The sequence below is a fragment of the Mustela lutreola genome, chromosome 10 (genome assembly GCF_030435805.1).
Source record: "Mustela lutreola isolate mMusLut2 chromosome 10, mMusLut2.pri, whole genome shotgun sequence".
Classification (NCBI taxonomy): Eukaryota; Metazoa; Chordata; class Mammalia; order Carnivora; family Mustelidae; genus Mustela; species Mustela lutreola.
In genome coordinates this window covers 57,987,786-58,006,503 of record NC_081299.1, presented here as the reverse complement: position 1 = coordinate 58,006,503, position 18,718 = coordinate 57,987,786, and the positions used below count along the sequence as shown (strand labels likewise).

Here is an 18,718-nt window from a genome sequence, read left to right as displayed (position 1 = left end):
ATATCTCTGCCCCTTTCTGTTACGTAAGTCAATAAATGCATTTAATTTAAGCCAGTTTCAATTGAATTTACTGTTAATTGTAAATGGAAAAAAAAAACCACAACCCCAAATGAAATATTTACTCTTGGGTTTCATGTAAGAATCCAAGAGAATAGTAGTCAGCTTCAGTGTTGTCAGGTTGGGATTATTTATTTATTTAGCAGCTCATCACTTAGTGTACAATTGTCTTGGTACATTGTAGATACTTTGGGGTTTTATATTCTAATGGATTGATTAATTCAACAGCTGTTTATTATTAATATTAAACATTCACTATTTAACGATCTGAAAGGTACTGTGCATACAACCGTTTTAGTACTCGAGTTTTAGTACTTAGACAGCTCAGAGGACTGGCTGAGGAAGCAAACCAGATATACCAGAGAGGCATGCAAAAATTAAAATGGAAAATCAGAAAGAAGGCAAAGGAGGGACTCCTAATCCAGAATATTGGGGTGTTGTAAGGAAAGAAGGAGGGGGAAGGTGTCATTAAAGACTCCTAAGAAGGATTTACTTAAAAAAAATTTTTTTTATGATTGAAGTGTAGATAATGTGCAATGTTATGTTAACTTCAGGTGTACAGCCTAGTGATTCAATAGTTCTATACATTACTGAGTGCTCACCATAATAAGTGTAGTAACCCTTTGTCATATGTTATTGTAAATGTTTTTGACTATATTCCCATTCTGTACTTTCCATCTCTGAGACTTATATATTTTGTAACTAGAAGTTTGTACTAACTTTTCTTTTCATGCTGTGGACCTCTTTGGCAGTATGGTGAAGCTTAGGTGTAAATGATATTTTGAGATGTTGGTAGCAATTGTAATGTGACACGGAAATATCTGTGCTTTCTTGTGATTGCAAAGGCACAAATACTGCTAATATTTTCGTGGTTTGTGACCTACATTCATAATAGAAAGACATGCTAAATTTTATTTTGAACTAAAGTTCGATGTAATTTTCTGGACCCCTGGATTCTATGCCAAGTTTAAAATACAACAACGACGACAACAAAAATCCCTGTGCTAAGGAGAATTTTGAAAAGCTTTTGAAAGGCTGAAGGAGGTATCTAGATGAATGAAATCACAATGGGTTTGGGACATATGGAACATTGTGTGCACAGGCATGGAAACATGAGAGAGGATGAGGGACTGTCAGCAGATTGTTTTGGTTAGAATGAGGAATGAGTTTGGCAACGTGGTAGGAGGCAAAGCTGGAAAGTTTGGCAGTCTCCTATCTTTGGAATGTGGGTTGATTATACATTATGGTGATTAAATGTGATCCTGTCTTTACTGTGTTTGAAATCCTTTACAGATTCTCCACTGCCCAGCATATATAGTCATATAGTCCGAATGTCTTATAGTTGCTCTTTGTAATCCAGCCCCAGGTTTCCTTTCTAGTCTTATTTGCCACCACTTTTCCTGTCACATACTATGCTCCAGTGTTTGTCAAATATAATGCTGTGTTTATACATACTATTCTCTTTTTTAAAGATTTTATTTATTTATTTGACAGAAAGAGATCACAAGTAGGTAGAGAGAGAGAGGAGGAAGCAGGCTCCCTGCTGAACAGAGAACCCCATGTGGGACTCCATCCCGGGACCCTGAGATCATGACCTGAGCCGAAGGCAGAGGCTTAACCCACTGAGCCACCCAGGTGCCCCGTACATACTATTCTTTTTACCTCCACTCATAGCTGGACGATCACTTCCTAGTGCCTCTGTTGCCTCATCTGTAAAATGGGGACAGTAAGTACCCCATAGAGTTGTTGTGAGAAATGTGCTTGAAACAATGCCTAACACATCATAAGCTCTCAGTAAATGATAGTTTTATTATTATTGTAATTATTATTACTACCTTTTCCCCACTGTGTCCAATCAGCCAACTTCAAACATTCTTTCAATTCGGACAATTACTGCCTTCAGAAAGATTTCCTGATCAACTGACTTTATTTCCTCCCGAGAGAATTAATAATTTCCTCTTTTGTATCATGTCAGGATCTTATATAATTTTAATTCTTGTATTTTTCACAATGTATTGTAATCTTATATTTCTATATCATGTTTTATTGATTATACTGTTAAACTCTTAAAAATAAGAGTCAAATAACATTGACGTCTGTAATGTTTGATTTTACAGGGAAACACTTAGGAGTTTTCCATCTATCCGTAGTTGGCAACCACTAATGAGGTACTTTTAAATTCTGGATGCAGTGATAAGATACTTCTCAGATATAATGGTTGACTATTTGGTGCAGGTTTTAATACTAACGGTACTGAACACCAGTCTTTTTATACATATCCTTTATATGTTAGTGCTTTATTCTAGGCTGGACATGAATTTCTCACACTGCACATTCTTTCTTGGGAAACTCAAAGACTTCTGTGGTATCAATTACTGTGTAATGATAACTCCTAAATTTTAATTCTGATCCCTGCCTCCTAGGGTCATTTCAAAATATTCAAAATGTATACCATCTAACTTCTTCTGGGTGAACAACAAGAAACTTCAATTCAATATGCCAAAATTGAACTAGTTTTTTTTTAAGTCTTACCTCCTCTAACATCACTCTTATTAACTTGGTTCATGTTCTCCTAATTTCTCATCATCTGAATTACTGCATACTTCTTTAAAAATTAATTTTTTTCTGATTCGTAAAAACAAATATTCAAGGAAGGTAAGAAATATGTGATTTAGCAATCTCATCTTCCAAAGATAACTAGTGTTCACTCTGTGCAATGTATATATTCTGTCAGACTTTTACATGCATATACTAACACACTTATTTTTTTTATTTATGCAGTAGTCTGTCTCTAGAAGAGCACCCAGGTACTTTATTCTTGACATATACTTTTTTTTTTTAAAGATTTTATTCATTTATTTGACAGACAGAGATCACAAGTAGGCAGAGAGACAGGCAGAGAGAGAGAGAGGAGGAAGCAGGCTCCCTGCTGAGCAGAGAGCTGATGTGGGGCTCAATCCCAGGACCCTGTGGTCATGACCTGAGCGGAAGGCAGAAGCTTTAACCCACTGAGCCACCCAGGAACCCCCATATACTTTTCTAAAGTATGGGAGAGTGAGTGACTTTTCCAAAAGATGAATCTCCTCATGCTATTTCCCTATTCAACGTCCCCCATTTCTTGTGGGATAAAGTCTAAACTTTTAACATGATCTGGCCGTTTCCTATCTCTCTAGCTCTAGAATAATAAGGCTGGATTGTGCTACATTCCAGCTTTGAAGCATTAGGGTGGTTTTTCAACTGTCAAGTGAAGATTAAAAATAATATCACCTGCAGATAACAGCATATAAAATGCCAAGCATACTACTTGCCTTAGAATTAATAAATATTGGCTATCGTGGAACAAAATAATGTTTTTGTATGCATGTGTTCAGTCTCTTGGTTTCTGAGTAGGATTCTTTGAGGTTCTGGTTATGCAATGCTTGATTATAATTGGAACAACCCTCACTTCCCACAAAAGGAGAAGGAAAAGAAGGAGAAGGAAGAGGAGGAGGGGGAGGAGGAGGAGAAGGAGGAGGAGAAGGAGAGAAGGAGAAGGAGAAGAAGAAGAAGAAAGGGCGGAAACAGTTCGATTTGAATAGATTTGAAAAAGATGGGAAATGAAAACCTGAGTGGCGAGGAAGGATGAAGAGAGGACAGTTCCCACAAGTTATTTGTTTATTTGCAGGGGAATGGAGTTGACAATAAAGTTTAAGAAGCGATTTGAGAGAAGCTACTGTTAGTGTAAATGGGACTTTGGAGAGATAAGTGGGTGAAGGCAGACCTCTAGGATGCTTCGCTAACCCTCCTCCCTTCTAGCTCCCCACAGCTTTAGTTATTTGGTCGAAATTTTAGGGATTTTAGATTTAGGCTTCTTAAGAATTTGACAATGGGTGGAATTTGGCCAGGAACTAGCCCAGTGACATCCCCGTCACACAGTTATTATATGCCATTCTTTAGCGTCCATTCCCTTACCTGAAACTCTGACACCCGCTTGAAATTCATTTCTCTAAAATTTGAGTGACCTCCCGTCTTTCCGTTTGCTGAATAGCCTGTTTTCCAAGGTTAGCTCCTAATCTACGGTGACTTTTAGGACTAAAATTTGTCTTCCTTTTTTTTTTTTTTTTTTTTTTTTTTTTTTTTTTTTTTTTTTTTTTTGGTGCAATCCAGTTCCCCATATATTCGTCGCGCGGTGAACTACTGTACCCAACTGTTTTGTCTTTCCTCCTCTGCTGAGCTCTTTGGAGCCAGGAGTGGCGTTTAAAAAATTTTACTAGCTCGGTATACGGCACAAAGTAGATGCTTAGTAAATGTTTACTGAACGAGTGTCTTGTGCATGATCTCACTGACATCATATCCTGTGTGCCGTGGCGTCAGTTTGCATTACTCTGCGGGAGGCCCAGATGTCCGAGGGTTTAAGTCATCGTTTATAACGTGCATCGAATATCTCAAACACAGGTTAAAGGTCTCAGACTGCACCGAAGAAGCGCGGCCCCCGCTGGCGGTCGGATTCTCAGCTTGGGACGGAAACACGCTGCCTGGGAGGCGCCGGCGCTGGGCTCTGCTCGGCGAGGGGAAGGTGCAAGGGAGGGAGCGGGTACCTCACTTATCGCGGTGTTTCCGCCCTCCTCCCGAGGGAGCTCTCGCGAGAGAAGTCAGGGTAAGATGGCCGTGCCCTGTTTTTCGGTGTGAGGCAGGCGGCTTCGGCAGCGGGGACAGGGATCCTGGTGTCGTGGGCACCTGAGCTCTAGCTCCCCCCAGCGAGCGCGCGTCCCTTAGTGCCTAGGCGAGAGCCGGCTCTTCCGCCAGGAGATGCGTTTGTCCCAGGCTCGGGGGAGCGCTGAGAGTACATGCTGCGCTGGAGGCGCCTGGCCACCGCTCTAATAGCCTTGCGCCGCCGCAGCGCTACCTCTGTCGCGGGCGGTGAGCCTCCCGGATACCCTCTCTGCCCCTGGCGGCGATGACCGGGGAGAAGATCCGCTCACTGCGGAGAGATCACAAGCCCAGCAAAGAAGAGGGGGACCTGCTGGAGCCCGGCGATGAGGAAGCGGCGGCTACCCTTGGCGGCACCTTCACGGGAGGCAGGCTTGGGACAGGCGGCAGGGGCAAGGGCAGCAAAGCCTGTCATAAGATCTTCAGTAACCATCACCACCGGCTGCAGCTGAAGACAGCTCCGGCCTCCTCCAATCCCCCTGGCGTCCCGGCCCTGCCGCTGCACGGTTCCTCCGTGACTACCACCACCCAGTCCCCGGCTCTTCTAGCGGGCACCAACCCCATTGCTGTCGTCGCAGATGGAGGCAGTTGCCCCGCACACTACCCGGTACACGAGTGCGTCTTCAAGGGGGATGTGAGGAGACTGTCGTCTCTCATCCGCACGCACAATATCGGACAGAAAGATAATCACGGTGAGGAGTGCTCGTCCCTCTCCACCTTTCCCTTCCCGAACCCAGGGTGTGCCTCCCCAGGCCAATGGAATTCTAGGCTTCTCTCCAACGATCTTTCTTTCCTCTCCTTTGCCCATCACCCGGGCCAAATGCCTGTAAATCATGACCGTTTCAGTAATAGCATGCCAGTGGTCAGGGGATTGGTTCTTGTGGGTGCAAAGGAATGTTTCCTCTTTGCCCACTTCAGAGTTTCCTTTCAGAAGCTGTTTTATCTTTGAGTCAGGCCTTCAATGTATTGGTTTTTGACAAATTTTAAATAGTCTCTTATCCAACCTGCCCTTCTTCCTTTGTTTGTGCAACTGTTTCTTTTCTTTCTCTCCTCGTCTCCCACCTTGGGATTTCGAATTTTGAACGTGTAAATGGCCCACCTCCCTTCATTACTTAGGTACAGATCCAACTTGACTGCAACTGGTTGTTGTGATTTCTACCTGCCATCAGGTTCTGTGTTTCTATTTCTCTGCTTTCATGAAACTTAGTTTGATACAAAGTGTCTACACTTTGCATTTAAGATAGAATGTAGAATGCCTTGGTTTCTGAAAGCCCCACAGTAGAAATTTGTTGGCATTTGATACCTAGAGCAAGTAAAAAGTGACTAGAGCAGCCAAAATTTTGTTGGAGTAGAGTTTTGAGTGTTTTGTTTGTTTTATGTAATTGCTAACAATAATGTTTTATCTTGACTGTGACTAAAAATAGTACTATGATTTTTCATAGTAACTTCATCATAGCCTATATGACAAAATAGAGTATCATTTATTATTCAAGGACTGTACTACTTTCTACCTTAACTCATTAGCTGATTTTTTTTGGTTTCTTTTGTTTTAAAAACATTATATGATTGAGTTGATTTATAAGCAACAGTACATTTATTAATGAAAATGAAACACTGATATTTTCAACATTTAATAAGCCATTTTAAATTGGGTAGTTGACAAATATTGTTGCTAGCTCTGCTTTTAACTGAACATGACTGTTGTATACATTCAATTAAAACACACTCAACTCTGCTCAAAATAATATAACACATTAATGAAATGCTTGCCTGAGGAATAAACTCCCTTAATTCCACTGGACTCCAGGCTTCTTATCTAAAATTAGGGCAAAAATGGAGATTAAAAAAAAAGAATAAGATTTTTCTTAGTGGTTTTATAATTTTCTAACAACTGCACTTGTATCTGAATTTAAAATATTGTAATATTACTGTCATTTATCATAATTCAAATCCACAAAAAAGTACCTAAAAGCTGCACCCAGTTTTTCATTCCTACACTTATTTAATCATTTTACTGTTGTTACAACAAGCGTAATAATTGTTTGTTGATGAAAATTATATTCTGACACTTTGGGAAATATATTGTATTAGAAGGTGTGTTGTAGTTTCAGGCTATTCATCATTTATTAGGGAGTTTGAAGAATTGACCTTCATAGTAGGTGTATATTTATGTGTGTGTGTGTATATATATTTTTTTTTTTCCATGGGCCCTTGAAATATTTGTGAAAATATATGAAAGTTTCTTTTTGAGAGTTAATTTCGTTTGAAAGAAGAGCTAGTTGAATATGACTGACAAGTACGATAGGATAGTATTTTACAATTGATCCTCCTGGTTAATCACAGAAGGTACTGAATTACAGGATTATTGAGCTTCCATATTCTGTAATTCAACGTTAAATAGTTGGTCTGTTAAAATACAAATTCTGTTCATAGTAACTAGAATCCTAAATCTCTTAAACTCTTGTCCTTCATCCCCTCAACTTCACTTTTTAAATTGCCTTGATATACCAAATATTTGTATGGTACTTGTATTTTTGGTGTTTCTGATGATTGTAACCAGTGGTTCACATACTTCTGGAAAGTGTAATTGTTTTTTCCCCTGAAATATATATTTTCATCTCTTGCTGTGAAGTCTCCTAGGAAGAGTAGCTTATATTTAATATGCTACTTCTTTAGTCCCTTTTCTTGGTAGCTGCATAATTCCCCCATTACATTACTTTTATTCCTGGTATTTTAACTAACCTGGATATTTTATTTAGGTTTTAAGGATATTTTTTCCTTCACATTACAGAAGATAAATGTCTTTAAAAGATAAATTTTAAGTCACCAAACAAATATAAGCTATATATTTTAATTGGATTGTTACAACGTGATAAGTGCATAGCATATTCATACACTCATATAGGTATATAGCAAAACCATACAGTCATACTGCATCATACCACATGGTTAGTTTTATATTCACCAAAGAGATTCCTTCTATAATGTGTTGATGATGATTATCATCATCATAAACACAATTTACTGAGAATGTCAGCACTATGTGGAATGTTATCTACATTATCACATTTTATTCTTACAATAGCCTTGCAAAGCAGATTGTTTTATCCTTATTTTAAAGGTGAGAAAAGTGAAACCTAGAGATGCAGGAAAACTTTGTTAAAGTTGCGTATTTGGTATAAATTGCAAAGCTGGGAACTGAACTAATAGCTGGAACTCAATTACGTGGTCAACCTCTGCAAATATGTCTATTAATTAGGACACACTGTCCTGCACAGAAGTAAATTCTAATGTGTAATATGGTAATTTACAACAAAGTTCTTTAATATATATTTTCTCATTTAGTCTTTATAGTATCCTTTTTTTTTTTTTTTAAGATTGAATTTTTTTATTTACAAGCAGGGGGAGCCACAGACAGAGAGAGGATGGAGCAGGGTGCCTGATGTGGGGCTCTATCCCAGGACACTGGAATCATGTCCTGAACCAAAGGCAGACTTTTAACAGACTAAGCCACCCAGGTGCCCCTTTATAATAGCCTTATGGAGGGACGCCTGGGTGACTTAGTCATTGGACATCTGCCTCGGCTCAGGTCATGATCCCAGGGTTCTGGGATCGAGCCCCACGTCTGGCACTGTTCAGCAGGACCTGCTTCTCCCTCTCCCTGCCGCTCTCCCTGCTTGTACTCTCTCTCTCTCTCTGTGTCAAATAAATAATATCTTTTTTTTTTAAAAATAGCCTTATGGAGAGTTTTTTGCCATTGGACAACTTTCAGAGTTTTTCTGTAGAGCCCAAATCTCACACTTCTTTGTTCTGTTTCTTTTTTATGTAATGGCACAAATAAATGGGCTCCCTCATCCACATGATAGCCCTTTAGATATCTGACAAAAGTTGTCTTTTTTTTTTTTTTAAGATTTTATTTATTTGTCAGAGAGAGAGAGAGCACAAGCAGGCAAAGTGGCAGGTAGAAGCAGAGAGAGAAGCAGGCTCCCCTCTGAGCCAGAAGCCCGATGTCAGATGCAATCCCAGGACTCTGGGATCAAGACCTGAGCCGAAGGCAGCGGCTTGACCGACTGAGCCACCCAGGCATCCCAGCTATCACATTCTTACCTTTCGGTTAAACATTCCTGACTTCTCTGTCCATTCCTATTAACAGCATGGTTTTTAAAGTCCTTACATGGTCCCTGAAATAGTGAATACTATATAATCATGTTAAGTAAGTAAATGAAAATCCTATTCATCTTTTTAACAAAACTCAGTTTGTCAATTCTTCCCTTTGAGGATTGTGCTCTAGACTAACCTTACAAGTAAAGACAAAAAAGTAGACCCTATTGCTTTAAGCAATATATGTTTAGTAATGTGTACTACTAAAAAGCACACATTAAATAATACAGTGCAAGAGTATGTTAATTTTTTAATACTGCGTTTTCTCAAGTGATTAGCTATCTCTCCATTCTATCTCTTCTTGAAGGTTTTTTTTTTTTTAGCCTAAAACAGGGCTTTATGTTTATTAAATTTTATCTTGTTAGTTTTGATCCTTTATTCTCTCTAGCTGGAAAGCTTATTGAACCTTAATTTGGTCACTGTTTAGCTCACTATTCATTAGCTCTTTGAGTTTCCAGTGATCTCTGATTTGATAAACGTTTTTTGGAGTGCGTATATAATGTGTACTTACAAATTACTGACTTGAATAGGAGCAAGGATCCAGCTTTTTCTTTTGTGGTAAAATGTTGGTTGAGTATGAATTGCCTTTTCTGAATCATCAGTTATTTTGAGGAATATTGTATTTGGATCCAAACATATCTTTGAAATATAAGTTAAATACAGTAATAGGTGTAACATCATGAATATACTGTTTTCAGATATGCCAAGTGATTATGACTCATTGTATATTTCGTAAAAGCATTTTTGGGGTGGGAGAAAAGATACATTACATTAAATGTACACAAATTTGTTAAATTTTACATTTTTAGTGTATTTGAGTTAATATACATTTTTCTTTAGTATAGACTTAAAGTTTAAGTCTAAGCCCTTTTTCACATTGTAAAAATTTTTCTGAATCACTTCTTGCCATTAGTAGTAAAAGTATCATGATGATATGCTTTTTTAAAAAATAAATAATGGTAATGAGTTTTACTTCTTTAGCACCTTTAGAATTGAGAATGCTTATGGAGCATACAGAACACTTTCTTGATTTTTGACTGTACTTCCTTTTTGTTAAACTTAAAAATTTTTTTTTTCCCTTGAGTTAAATATTCTTTGGGCACTTGTCAGAAAGTTTTAGGTACCAGAGTGATAAAAGTCCTTGATATGTGAATTGCTTAAACCAGCCTTTCCTAGATGTGAGAAATTTGTGATGTGAGATGTATTCTGACAGATTTGGCCGTTTCTACTGCCTTTAATGATATTGCATGGGATGTGACAAGCCATCTTCTCCATACAGTTAATTTTCATTTTTACTGAGAATTTGTGTAGCTATTTCACACAGTAATTAGAAATTTCAATTGTGAGTTTAATTTCAATTGAGGATATTGCTGCCAATGTTGGTAACTCAAGGGAATGATAATGAAATGGTTAATATGTGTAGTCTCTCTGCCTGGTGGTGGTAGATTTGATTTTAAAACATCTTAATTTCAGAATGATTAAAAATGTATGTTTGAGAGTTGAGGCAATAGGATAATCTGTTTGGTGCCTATGTGGTAGGTTTATTTTGGCTTATTCTATATACATCTTTAAATTTCCTTCTGATATTTTCTTCTTTGTGTTTGACCCTAAAATCTTTATGATGGGTGATTTAAGAAAATAATGCACCTTACGTCTGTTTGAGAAGTGACTAGGAAGTTACAGTTTGCATGCCCCCCAAAAATCTTGAATTAAGCCTTAGGTGAACAGTTTTAGCTAAGAAAGTTAAAATAATGGTACATCTTTAAAAGAACAGTTATAGTTTTATATTTTTTCCCTCATGTTATGTGGTCTTCTCTGGACTTTGTTTTTGAAAGGTAGACCTCAGTTTGTCTTAGAAAAAAAGTGAAGTAGTTTTTGGGGTGTAAGATAATCCATTAAAGTGTCCTGCACCCTCACTTGGAATGAGGGTGGTTTGGCAGTGAAATCTGTCACTTTATTGATCTATCAGGGTTGATTCAGTTAATCTCTATGACAACGTGAATATGACCTTCCTCTCACCTCTTCTTCCAGGTGCATCTCCTAGCATGTGCATGTACTTGGGTTAAGTGGACATGTTTCTTTTTTTTTTTTTTTTTTTAAAGATTTTATTTATTTATTTGACAGAGAGAAATCACAAGCAGACGGAGAGGCAGGCAGAGAGAGAGGAAGGGAAGCAGGCTCCCCGCTGAGCAGAGAGCCCGATGCGGGACTCGATCCCAGGACCCTGAGATCATGACCTGAGCCGAAGGCAGCGGCTTAACCCACTGAGCCACCCAGGCGCCCAAGTGGACATGTTTCTTGATGGCATCATATAAGTATTAGAATGTGACTTCACACTTAGAATAGGGATGTGAACACATCTGCAGAGCTACCTCTTAAGAAGGTGGGGGGAATCCTCTTTCCTGCACTGGGGAATCTCTCCTTTCCTTTACTGAGCTGTAATAGGAGCAGTAATTCTGACCTTTCAACTTTGGCAAAAAAAGAAAGCAGAGTGAGCAGTTATTGATCATGTTGTGTTCTTTGCAGCCTCAATAAGGCAGGAGAATTCTGGAGGACTCCTGGAAAAACAGAATTCTAGGCAGTCTTTCCCTAGTTAATGTCATCCTTGAGTCATAGAAATCTAATGCAGAGTATAGTGTAATAGGATGCTTTGGGTTCTAGAAAATGAGCATAGTTCCTTAAAAATTGACCGGGAGCTGGGCAGACAAATATGTTCCTGTTCACGTTCTATTTATTTCACTGGGGGATATATGGAAGATCAGTTTTAGAGTACTACTGAGGCATGTAAAATGGGGTAGGAAAAAGAGAAAAGGTCTTTTTCCTGTCTGAAAATTATGAGTGGTGTTTGTTACCAGGATATATGAGGTTTAACTTTGTGGCTTAGTTGAACTTCATCTGTTTTTGTGCCTGTTACTCTTGTTGAAATCCCAGAGATAATCTGCAAAACTAGAAAGCTGTCTCTGTATTTGGAATTAGATCTAGCTTTGAGACTACAGTTCTCTACGAACTAGTTTTTATGAAATTATACTATTTACTTAAGCACTGAAGTAGGTAGATATAATAATATCTTTCTTGTGGGGCATTATAGTCTCAAGTGGGAGACTGCACTTAAAACTATTTTCAAAGACTAATATGATAGTAATATCCATTGATACCAATAATTTACTCTCACTTGTGGTGTTAAGTGCTTTTTGGCAGAAGACATTTTTGTTCTGGAGGTTTAGATAGTACTTTAGGTAAAGTTTTATCTGGTACTTGAATGTATACTGCCTATAGAGTACTGAAGAATTAGGTTTATTTGACTCTCTTACAAGTCATCTTTAATCTGCTGGTATAACTTGGTTTAGTATATTTGGATTCTTGGCTGTAGATATTTATCAGGCATGTTAACACACGTGTTCTCTTACTCAGCACTGTACTGAATTCTATAAAACCACCTATGCTGTGTTGAATATCCTCTTAAGCGTATATATCCTTTGGTTGACTTTCATAAAGGATCATGTGGAGACCTGCATTGTTCTGGGATGGAATGCTTTTTGGAGAGTAAAAACAGATTTTAACACTACTCTAATGGTTCTTTATATATTTTTTTCTTTTCCTTTTTCACCCATTCCTTCATTTAACAGATATGTACTGAACTCCTAATATGTGACAGTGTTTTAGGTGTTGGGATTATAGCAGTGAACAAAGTGGCCAAAGTCCCTGCTCTCATGGAGCTTGCATTCTAATGGGGGAAGATAAATAATAAGCTAATAAGTATTTGATATGACTGATAATGATAAATATCTTGGAGTGAAATAGAGCAGGGTAAGGAGAGAGGGAGTGCTGGTGTACAGGGGAGGGGAAGTGCTAAGTATTTCAGTGAGGTCAGGGTCAGGGAAGACATCAGGAATAGGAGAAGTTTAGTTACTTAAAGAAAATTAAGGAGCAGATACTGGCAGAACAGAGTTTCAGACAGGGAAAAACAAATGTAAATGTACCATGTTCAAGGGTCAGAGGGAAGGTCAAGTTTGGTTCAAGGGGAAGAGTGGTAGGAGATAGGAGATTTGAGAGGTAGCTGTAGGTATAAGCATGTGGAACTTTTGTAGACCATTTTTAAGGATTTTGGCTTTTACTCTGAGGAAAATAGGAAGCGAGGATTTTGAGCAGAGGAGTAATACGATCTGATTTTAGAAGACTCAATCTGGCTACTGTATGAAGCAGAAACTTGGATGGGTAAATGTCAGTTTAACATGCTGTAAAAGTGGGGGTAGCTTTGAAAATAATGAGAAGGTAGAGCTGGTTAGGAGTTTATGATGGATATAATATGTGTTTATGTGGGTTTTAATAGTATAATACTGTTTATGAGAGAAAATACAAAAATTCTCCTTTTTTACCGCTTGGATGGGACTTGAAGGTGTCTGTAGAAGCTGGAGCTATGTTGGTTCTAGTACTTAGAATGTCCTGTTTTCTCCCTAGTTAAGGGGTAGGTGAAATCAAAACTATTTTTGTGATAATATAAAGTCATTGCTTGCCTTTTTCACTATGCTGACATTTTTGCTGGTGGTACAAAACCAGTGGTGAGTAAAATTGTTGCAACCTGAGTACAAGTCTCCCAAACGACTAGTATTACTTGCTTATTTACTGCCACATACTTGTAGTAAAAGGAAAAAGCCAGTTTCACATAATGTCTTTGATGAAATTGTAGAAAAGATTAATTTTATTAAGTCTTAATCTCAATTACTTACCTTTTTGATATTCTTTATGACATAATGTATATTTTGCATGATCTTCTTTTGCCTACTAAAGGGAAACAAGGGAAAACATTTGTATAGTTGTTTGAGTTGTAAGCCACAGTAGCAGCTTTTGTCATGGAACACCATTTTTACTTGAAAGAACAGCTTACAGGCAAACTATGGTTATTCCAATTTGGATACTTGGCAGGAATTTTCTGGAAAAAGAATGAAGAAGCCTGTGACTTCACAGAAAATAATTGGTAGTATTTATTACCAATTAAAAAATTCAAGCTTTGAATCAAAAATTAACATTTGGGAAATTTGTCTTTGTCACACTAATGTTGACAGCTTCTCTTACTAAGTTTGACAGCTTCCCAATATTTAAAGACTTCTCTGGTCAGATTGGTGATATTACCAAATGTGTGGTTTTTGTTTTTTTGGTATAGTGAAATGGGTTGACATTTGGAAGATCGGTATAACTCAGTCAGCTTATATTTTTCAAATGATCAGTACATGGTATTTTAAAATCATGCATCAGTAAAAGATCCATTTAAAGTTCAAGAGAAACCAGTGCATTTCAGTGTAACTCAATAGAAAAAGTTTATTGATAGGGTTTTAGATTTCACATTGCTGCTAACCTTTAAGAAATCACCACTTACTGGGGTGCCTGGATGGCTCAGTGGGTTAAAGCCTCTGCCTTTGGCTTGGGTCATGATCTGCGGGTCCTGGGATGGACGTAGGGCTTTTTGCTCAGCGGGGAGCCTGCTTCCCCACCCGCACCCCCCCCACCCCTCTGCCTACTTGTGATCTGTCAAATAAATAAATAAAATCTTAAAAAAAAAAAATCACCACTTACTGAGTTCTGGTGTAGTAGCAAAGAATATAATTATTTAAGAAGTCTATTAAAATACTCTCTTTCTTTCTTTCTTTCTTTCTTTTTTTTTTTTAAGATTTTATCTATTTATTTGACAGAGTTCACAAGTAGGCAGAGGCAGGCAGAGAGGAGTTTGGGGGGCGGGGGGGGGAGCAGGCTTCCTGCTGAGCAGAGAGCCAGATGGAGGGCTTGATCCCAGGACTCTGGAACCAGGACTCTGGAACCAGGACCTGAACTGAAGGCAGAGGCTTTAACCCACTGAGCCACCCAGGCACCCCACTCCTCTTTTTTTCAACTGCGTCTCTTCTGTATACTTCAAACCAAAGCAAAATTCACACAATTCAGTGCAGAAATAATTATAAAAATCTGGCTATTTATTTATTTTAATTTTTAAAGAGTTTAAAATAGCATATTCATCATTTATTTTCATTTTAGAAAACAATTATTTTTTCATAAATTTATATTGATATGTAATGGAGTGATTGTAAATGTAAAGTTAAAGTTTTATAACATTTAATTTTAATTACTAATATAAATATCAATAGATTTGTCCATATAAATAATCCATATAAAAGTTGTTTAATAATTATTAAGAGTATAAAACGGGTCTTGAGACCAAAATGTTTGAAAACAATTGGTCTGGTAAAAAGCATATAGATTTTAGAGTCATGACTCACACATTTCTAGATATATAGCTTTAGGAAATTACCTAACTAGTGTTAACTTTATTTTTCTTACCCATGAAGTAGGAGTAATAATTGTGTCACGGTATTGGGCTAAGATAAGGTTTATAAAGTATATTGCATAGTGCTGGGCACATATAATGGATGCCCTTTTAATGGTTAGCCTTTTGTTTGGCAATTTGCATACTTTAGCACTGCAGTGGTCTTAATGTTACTGGAATGTTTTTTATTCATTTGGCAGAACAGAATTCAGTTTATTTACCAAATTAGAACCAAGGCATCTGATTTCAGATTTAACAGCTACATTGTGGAAAGTTGGCCGAAGGTTATTTTAAGTTTTTAGTATCTTTTATGTAACAAGTTAGCTGAAGCAGCAGGTTGAGGAAAGCTTTAGAAAGCTGAGGTTTAACTGGGACATTTGAGCCCTTAGTTTCATGGTATATTTGGATAGTGAAGTAACTCCAGTGTTGGGAAGAGGATGAGGATGAAGAAAATGATGATTTGCATTTAAAATATTGAAACCAAAGCATGATATTTGGTATCCTTAATTATATGTGTATTTCTGATTATGTATTTACCTGTAAAGTGAGAGGGATTGGATGATTGAGTACAAAGTCATTTCTAGTTCATAAATCTTTTGAAAATGTGATTAATTTTGACGTGTTACAGTAATTTTAGTTTGTTACTTCAGTGGGTACTGATGATTTACCCCCCCCCCCCTTTTTTTCTTTCCAAATTTTAGTTTTTAGAAGGGGGTAGGGACAGAGGGAGAGGGAGAGAGAGAGAATCTAAAGCAGACTCCACACTGAGCACAGAGCCTGACTTGGGGCTCAATCTCACAACCCTGAGATAATGACATGAGCTGAAATCAAGAGGCAGACCCTTAACTGACTGAACCACCCAGGCACCCCACCCTTTCATCTATATATTCCTTGATGGTTTAAGAAAACAGTAATAATTTAGGTATATAAAGGCCCACTTTATACCTAGTTTACCTAGGTACTCTATCTAGACTTTGGTGGATTCTCCTTAATTTGTGTAATTTTTTCAAAAGTTATTACATTCAAATGCTACAAAATTATAAAAAGACATAAACAATACATTATAAAAATAGTTTCCTTCCTGGTGCTCCTGGGTGGCTCATTGGTTAAGCTTCCAACTGTTGATCTTAGCTCAGATCTTATCTTAGGATCCTGAGTTCTGGTCCCCCTTTAAAAAAAGTTTACTCTCACTCATCTTTACCCACTCAGTTATCCTTCTTGAGAGCAACTGATGTTATCAGTTCCTTGTTTTCTTGTCACCATTGTGACCATTTAGAACATGGTCTTTTTTCCTTTTCTCCTGGAAGATAGAGAAATGAAGAAGGGTAACTATTACTACCTTTTCTAGTATTAAGGGAAAAAATGGGTATTCACAAATTTATATGTTTGGTTTTAAATGTCAGATTTATATCTCAATCTGGACTTCTCCCTGGAGTTCCCAGATTTTATAATCATCTCCACTTGGGAATCTCAGATATTTCAAAATTTGCTTGTTTAAAATGTTATTATTTTCTACCTTATCCTCTCCCATCTGGCCACCTAGTCACTTATTAAATCATATCATTAATTATCTGTTTGCTCAAGCCTCAGTCATTGGGATCATTTGTCTTACCTCCTTCTCCTAACCATACATATCTAACTAACAGGTTATTTTGAACACCCTACTTTCTGTCTCCACTGATTGGTCTCCACCGCCGCTTTGAGACCAGTTTTTATTATCTTTTCCCTGGAATACTGCACCAACTCATATCTAATTTCTGTGTGCCCCTCCATTCCATTCTGTATATGGTGATAAGGGTGATCTTGAAATGTAATTTGTATGATGTCATGTCCCTGTTTAGATGCTTTCTCCACTTAACAGTAAGCTCATATTTCTTTATTTTTAAAATATTTTATTTATATGACAGAGAGAGAGTATGTACAAGCAGGGAGGCCTGTAGGCAGAGGGAGAAGCAGACTTCCCGCTGAGCAAGAATTCCCAGGACCCTGGGACCATGACCTGAGCCAAAGACAGATACTTAACTGAGCCACCCAGGTGTCCCTAAGTTCATATTGCTTACCATAATTATGGAGACCTGCATGATCTGACCCTTGCCTGATTCTCTGATATAATCTTATACAAATCTCTTTTTTTTCTATGTTCTGGTCATACTTGTTTTCTTTCAGTTCCTTGAATCTGTCAAGTTATTTCTGTTCTCTGTGATGCCTTTCTTCTCATTCTTTGATTTCTTAGTTCTTATTCCTCTTTGAGAGCTCATTTAAAAAATTACCTCATAGAGGGATTTTCCTGCCTGAAGAATTAGGTTATGTCTTTCATTATTATTTTTGGTCTTAGCTTTTTGTTATTTTTCTGAATACCTGTCAGTCTATTTTGTTGCATTTTGTTTTTTTCTCTTTTGTGACTATAAGCTCTGTGAGAACAAGAATTATTTCTAGCTTCTTAATGGTTGAATCTTTAATATCTAGCACTATGCCTAGAACATAGAATGCTCAGTAAATATTTATTAAGTGAGAGTGAATGGGTTTTACCTCCAGGTAAAATTTTGGAAAAATAACAGAACGTTTGAACTTCTTTTTCAATTTTATATTAAAACACAATAATAACTCTAGAATCAAGTAAACTAGATTATGAGAGAAGATTTTAATAACAGTAATATGTGGTTATATATAGAAATTATATTGACTGACAGGTGTTCTCTCCTGGAAGCATTGCAGTATGACATGAAACCCTTACTGATTACAGCATGGGTCTATGAACACAATAAAAGAGCAAGATAGTTACAGTTATTGAATCACTATGTTATGCACCTGAAACTAATGTAACATTGTGTGTCAATTATACTTCAATAAAATTTTTGTTTTTATAAAAGGGCAAGATAGTAAGTATAGGCTAAGCTTGCAGGTTGTACCATCTGTTGCATGAAAGCAGCCATCAGCCATGGATAAAAAATCAGCAAGTGGTTACATTTTGTTAAACCTTTTTTATGTCACATCCCTGAATTGGAGGATGAGAATGTGCCTAATATGGGAAACAGAAGGGTGCCTGGGTGGTTCAGTGTTTGGGTGTCAGACTCTTAGTTTCAGCTTGGGTCATGATCTCAGGGTGATGGGTTCAAGCCTCACATCAGGCTCTGTACTGGGCATGGAACCTGCTTGGGATTCTCTCTCCCTCTGGCCTCCCCATCCCTTTCACCCTCTCTCTTTCTCTCTCTTTCTCTCTCTAAAAGATATATGGGAAACAGATGGCAGGAGCAAGTTTGTGCCCTGCAGCAAGCCTACCCCTTCCTTTTGCCTTTGTTTATTGTTGTCCTTAGGATTATAGCAGTAGGGAAAAAAATTACGCTATTTCTAGTACTTTATTGAATAGAAAAATTCATACCAAACAAGCAAGTGGGCAAGAAAGCCTTTTTAGTACACAGCTAGACTAACCTGGGTGATGATTTTTTAAAATTAAAAAAAATTTTTTTAGTAATCTCTGTACCCAGTGTGAGGCTTGAA

General features: G+C 37.6%; 1 protein-coding gene across 3 annotated transcripts in view; it reads left to right on the top strand.

Annotated features, from left to right (window-relative positions):
• The first annotated feature begins 4,481 nt into the window (after positions 1 to 4,481).
• ANKRD13C (ankyrin repeat domain 13C) overlaps positions 4,482 to 18,718 on the top strand; it is a 103,320-nt gene continuing 89,083 nt past the window's right edge. The window contains exon 1 of one of the 3 annotated variants that reach the window (XM_059137329.1): positions 4,482 to 5,438. In XM_059137329.1, the coding sequence (XP_058993312.1) occupies positions 4,994 to 5,438 (445 nt within the window). In that variant the 5' untranslated portion in view covers positions 4,482 to 4,993. The remainder of the gene's footprint in view (positions 5,439 to 18,718) is intronic. The other 2 variants (XM_059137330.1, XM_059137328.1) reach the window with 2 other exon arrangements.